The sequence below is a fragment of the Arachis stenosperma genome, chromosome 7, assembly GCF_014773155.1.
Source record: "Arachis stenosperma cultivar V10309 chromosome 7, arast.V10309.gnm1.PFL2, whole genome shotgun sequence".
NCBI lineage: Eukaryota > Viridiplantae > Streptophyta > Magnoliopsida > Fabales > Fabaceae > Arachis > Arachis stenosperma.
The window spans coordinates 28,668,498-28,674,519 of record NC_080383.1 but is presented as its reverse complement, the minus strand read 5'-3'; the positions used below and the strand labels follow the sequence as shown (position 1 = coordinate 28,674,519).

At 33.0% G+C, this 6,022-nt stretch overlaps 1 protein-coding gene across 2 annotated transcripts; it reads right to left on the bottom strand.

Moving 5' to 3' along the window:
* Positions 1-1,890: 1,890 nt before the first annotated feature.
* Positions 1,891-4,131, bottom strand: LOC130940700 (exocyst complex component EXO70B1-like). Of its 2 annotated transcripts, none has more exons than XM_057868915.1 (2): positions 4,009-4,131; positions 1,891-3,833 (listed from the first exon to the last, which is right to left on the bottom strand). In XM_057868915.1, the coding sequence occupies exon 2, from the start codon at positions 3,759-3,761 to the stop codon at positions 2,130-2,132; it is 1,632 nt and encodes a 543-aa protein (XP_057724898.1). In that variant the 5' UTR covers positions 3,762-3,833; positions 4,009-4,131; the 3' UTR covers positions 1,891-2,129. The 2 variants fall into 2 exon arrangements, with proteins under 2 accessions (XP_057724898.1, XP_057724897.1); XM_057868914.1 differs by having other exon boundaries at positions 1,891-3,820; positions 4,009-4,130.
* Between the last annotated feature and the right edge of the window lie 1,891 nt (positions 4,132-6,022).

Genomic DNA, 6,022 nt, shown 5'->3' with positions numbered 1-6,022 from the left:
GTTCTTGTATCATAGCTGAGAGCATTTGTTCAAGTTCTTTTCAGGACTTGGGTGGATATGGCGAGCAAGGAATAATGACATATTTAATCCCCATGAAACTTGGCCTCCGGAAAAAGTGATTTGTCTGGCATTAACTTCAGAAAAGGAGCTTAGGAATATTTTTGAATTACAACGTATGTCCCTTCCCTCTACTCTAAATGGTTTTTGGAATCCCACATCCATTGGTACTTTTAAGATTAATTGTGATGCTAGTTATTTTGGTTCGGGTGATAGTGTTGGTTTTACTTGTTTTATTAGAGATTGTAATGGGAGCTGGCAAAGGGGGTGTTTGGGAATGATTGAGAGTAATAGTATTCTTTAAGGAGAATTGTTTGCTATTTGGAGAGGATATCTCTTAGCTTGGGATGTGGGTCAACGAGATGTTATTTGTGAGACGAATTGTGTGGAAGCATTTAATCTTGTTACTCAAGATGGTTTTGGGTTTATTGATCTATTGGTGCTCAAAATAAGAGATATCATGCATTGGAATTGGCATGTTGACTTTTGTTTGATTATGAGAGACGCAAACACGGTGGCAGATACTATGGCAAAGATGGCGATGAAGTTACAACTTTCGCATGTGGAGCTTCTTTCACCTTAGGAGGAGTTTAAGAGTAGTCTTAAACGGAACTATCCCTCTATTTAAGCAGTTCCTTATTTTGTTTATTTTATTTTTCTTTGTTTAATTTATTTCAGTCACAAAAAAAAAATACAATCATAACTATTAGGTAGCGTTTGTTTTCGGAGGCAAGACACGGAGACATGGACAACACTTGTTTAAAAAGTGTTTGGAAGTAGAGACATGGACAGTGGACATATTGTCTCCGAGACAATTTTTGATACTTTTGTGTCCACTCTTTCACGAAGGACAATGATGGACACGGAATTTGGAAGAGTGGACACGGACAATTTTATAAATTTTGTTTTCTTTTTTTCCACTATTATCCCTTCTTATTTTTCCCAGAGATACTTTTTTCTTCCTGTTCTTTCTCTATTTCTTTTTTTCCAGGTACTCTCTCCTTTCTGTAGAATTTTTTATTGGGGGTAGATAATTCTTTTCTTTTTATCGTTTTACTTCAATACCATTTTAACCTTATATTATATTATTTGATTTGTAATAAAAATAATAATAAAAATAATTAATCTTAAAATTTTTAAAAGATAAATATTATCAAAAGTAAAATTGATCTTTTAAAATGCTAAAAAAATTATAAATTGTAATTGATTTTATATAATTTAAAGAAAAAATCAGTTTTTTATAAAGAAAAATCAGTTTTTAGATAAAAAAATTAGTTTTTTTAAATAAAAATAGATTTTTATATGCAAAAACTAATTATTTTTTCATGTAAAAATGGATTTTTTTAAATTATTTTTTTATTTAAAATTAATTTGGCTTATTAACTTAAACAAAATTTTTTATTAATCAAACTTAAATTTATTTTTTTTATTAATCTTAACCATATGTATTCCTACATATTAATAATAAATTTTAAAATAAAATAATTATATTTATAAATTTTATTTTAATATAAATACTAATATATTTTTTTATTAAAATTTTTTGCCTCTTCAAATAATTTTTCAAGTTCTGTCTGTACTCCTACGTACTCTCATTTTTTATTAAATTAATTTGTATTGACGTAGAAAATTTGGAATCACAGGGCTATTTTAGTCATTTCATATAATATTTTAGTCTTGTCCATATGTATCCAAGCATAATACTAGACATTACATTAGTGTCTTGTCCATAGTATCCAAACACAATACACAAAAAATAATTTTTAGTGTCTCCGTCCTATTGTCTCCGTCTCAGTGTCATGTTCTGTCCTGTCTCTAAAAACAAACGCAGCCTTAGAGACATCACTTCTCTTACTGATATGCCAAAGATCATATCATATATATACCTCTTCAACTAAATTGGATCAACAGGGTAGTGCCAAACAAAGAAGAAAGCCTTATTTGGCCCTAACAAATTTTCATTAACCCTAATTAATAATTATACTAGTTACACAACCTCTTCAACTCTATTCTTTTGCTATAAGATTGTAACCATTTTCCACAATACAGAAGCTTCTAACATGATACACAACTCAATTGCCTCCGCGAAACAAATCATTGAGTAGAGCATCAATGTCATACATTGAATACTCAATGTACCTATCAGCATCAGAACCAAGAACTTTCTGAAACTTACCAATGAAGGTTCCATAACTTGGCAACAAAATTTCCTCTATGGTCTCTCTTATTTCCTTTCTTAGCTCTTCATCAAGAACAAACCATGTAGACTGAACCCTGCATATTTCCTTAAACTGAACATTGAACAATTTGAGATTCTCTTTCATAGATTCCACCTCATTTCGCTCGTCTCTGTTGCCCTGCTTCAAAAGCCCAAGAACCTCATCCCACGAGCTTTGGCGATAATCTTCGAGATTCTGTCTCGCCTTGGCATTATTCTCATCGATCGCGCCATTCGCCATCAGCAAAATCGTGCTCATTTTCGATTGACAATCAATTATCTTCTGTTGTATATACCTCTGACTATTCATCATGAAAATATAGCCCTCAGCAGGGTCAGTATATTTCTTAGATTCGATTTCCACATGGCTATTTAACATCTCTATTATCCTATTAAACTGAATAGAGAATGAAGAACAAGGAGCAGTTCCTTCTCCATCAGAAACCATTGGAATCTCTTCTAGAACTTTCTCAAGGCCGATGACAGTCCAAGCTTCACAGATTTCCCCCAAGCAGTTCATCACATCCCAAGAGATTATCGGATAAAGCCCTCCATAAAAACTCGCCATCTCATTCTCCTTGTAAATCCAATCCTCTAGCCTCTCAAGAATGTCCATAGTTGCTTTCCCCAACTTCTTTCTAGTGTTGATGACTTCATTTCTTATCAAATCGCCAAGTGGCTCAGGGCCGGGAAACAGCGACTCAATCTCCGGCATCAAGTCATGAAATGCTTTGACCACTCTTGAGATCCTGGAAAAATATTCAATTTTATTGGAGCGAGCAAGTTCAACTGCATGTTTAACCGCGGAATCTAGTATGCTAATCAGCAACGGCCTACAAACCTCCATTAAAGCAAGATTCTTAGCTTCCGTGTAACGCAAGAAAGCGCGCTGGCAGAGTGTTCTTTCACTTGGAAGCAAGACCCTCACAATTACATTTGAAACTTTAGTCCATTCCCTAATCTCATGATTAAAAAACTTTGTCCCCTTCTTAGCATTTTCCTCAAATCCAAGCTGTGGCTGCAGAGTCTTCATATATGACAGGTAGCTTCCTAAGCAATTCGTGCGAAATTTGCTGTACTCGTTGCAACATTCTCTGTCGAAGCCTGCTTCGAGCATCATCATAACTGCTTCGTGGAGGTTATCAATCATATCTGGATGAATCGCGTTGATCACCGAGTTGGAGGCATCGATTGAGATATGTTCCTTGAAGTCCAAGTCATCGATTTCTTCGGATCGAAGGTATTGTCCCAAGTAGTTGTGAATCGCATCAATCACCGTGGAATTATTAGTCCTTATCACGTTTATATAAGCAGTGAGTTTTGGCATGATCAGAGCAATATCTGTTTTCGCTTCTTGCGATTCTGAATTGGCTTGTTGCACGGCTTCTTCTGAATCCACTTGCATGTCTTCTTCTTGTTCTTGTGAATCTACATCCATTTGTGAACCTGAATTAACTTGCACAGCCTCTGGAGAATTCGAATCCATCTGCTATGAACAAATTCTTCGATTTTGCTCACAATTCTAAAGTGAATTGCTGCTTCAGACTGTGAATCAAATCTTGTTAAGAGAAAAGAAGGAATTATCTAAATCAACAAATTTCATATGCTTTGATTTTATCTTAAACTGAAATTCAAAATAAATGAAATGAAATTCATATCAAATAAAAAAACTAGTAGCCTTGAACAACATGATAGTAAGCATACAGTTAAACAAGAAAAGTTTGAATGAATACCACTTTCCAAAGAGTTAGTTGAAGGATGAAAGAGAAGGAGTTAAGTGAGAACTGATTAGAGAGTTGCAGATGAAATTTCGAAGACTTTACTGTGTTGACTGTTGTTTAATTTCTATGATTATTCTTGTCACTTGCAATATGCTTTTTTCGGATTCCACACGAAATTACAAAGTAGACTTGGTGCGACTTTGTTTTTTTTTCTTCTTTTTTGTTGAGGTTGTTATGAATTGGAATGACGACAAATTTTGGATGTGTAGTGTTGGAGAAATGACTTGGTCAATGCCCATATGCAGCCGGCAGGTAAAGAATAAAGACACTAGCATCAACACTGTAATTTTAGTGGTTTTCTTTTAAATAAAAAAAAATTTGTAAATTTTATAGAGAAAAAGATAAAAATTGACGGATGAAAATGTAGAAGCCATAATTTTTTGACATAGAGAATGTGACTATTGAAAAGAAAAATAAATGGACCATGTATGGATAGTTTGTTACCAAAATATGGATTTTAAGAAAAATTCAATATCAAAATGCTAAAATTGTCATATATGCTTTCAGGAAAAAAAGTACTCGGTTGTTAAAATTTGTTGGATCCAGAATTATGAAACAAAATAACACAATTAAAATTTTTAAATGAAATAAGAAGAAACTGAATTAAATAATTTAGACAATAATAAAAATAATATGTTTAAATAATAAAAATTATAATTTTTTAAAATATATAAATAAGTTTATATATTATGAAAATTACATATTCGAAAAACTTTACTAATTTTCACTTTGATTTTCACTTACTAAATTTTATACAAAAGTTGTCATACAATACCAAATGTTTTAAAGATTTTTTTTAAAAGTAGTGATAAAGAAAACAAACAAATTACAACTTCTTCGATTTTATCAAATTACATGACAAGTTGATAAATATATATAAACTTGAATCTCATCCTCTTATCAACTTTATTAAGTTGCTACTAATGATCAACTTCTTTTACGTATGATTTTGCGTCGGTTATTATCGGCAGTTTATGGTCGATTTTTTCATCGACCATTATCGGTGAATTTACCGTCAATTTTTGTAATGATTAGTATGACAGTTTTGTCGAGCTGTTAACATTACCGTTGAATTAAAAAAACTGTCGAAAAAATTTATGGCAACGGGTGGCTTGAATCCAAATTAAAATAGCGTGCCTATTACTGGTGGAATTACTATCAGATAAATCATACAGAAATCAAGTATTGAGTTAAGAAATTAACTGAATTAATTAGTGATGACAAACATTATTTTTGGGCAAAATAAATAATTAGTTTTGAGTGTTAATAATTATATGTTGCTAATTATTTATTAAATATTGCAGGCCCAAATTTAGTCTAGCAGCCCAAATTGGAATGAAAATAAAACATCAAGGCTGGTGGGCTAGTTAATCAAGTGAAGCCCAAAAGAAATAAAGTCAAAGAAATCAAACGGGTTGCCTAATGGATATCCGATCCAAGCCCGAGTTGATTTCAAATCCCTCTGTCTCAGTCAAATCACAGAACTCAGAAAAAGTAAGAAAGAGAGCTTAGTCCCTAAGCTAGTCATGAAAGAAGAAGGAAAGAGAAGGTTAAGCAAAGAAGGGTAAGGTCTAATCAACTATTTTCAAACCACATCAAGAAAAGATCTGAAGCTAAAAGGTAACCCATTTCCTTATACATGCAACATATCTTCTTATCATCTTCCCAACTCTCTGCTCAGTCCGAAAATGGCATACAAGGGAAAGTGGATTTCTGCCCTAATCTGCTGTGTATCTACGGTCATAACTAAATCTTGGGGACCAAGTAGCTTCTCAATGGCTCAGATTTGGTTTACCATTGGAAAACTTTTGTGGTTGCTGTTTTATGACTTTTGGTCAAGATAGAGAAGTTAGAGACAAAGTTTCTACTCTGAGGATTAATGAGAAAAAGTGAGTTTGTGGGTTGGTGAAGCACAGTGCTCAAGGAGTTGATCTAGGAAGAAGAACCCAGCAACATGCAAGGAGAT

Bases quoted from the DNA above. Each gene is read 5' to 3' on its own strand.
- LOC130940700 (XM_057868915.1), bottom strand. From the start codon at position 3,761: ATGGATTCGAATTCTCCAGAGGCTGTGCAAGTTAATTCAGGTTCACAA.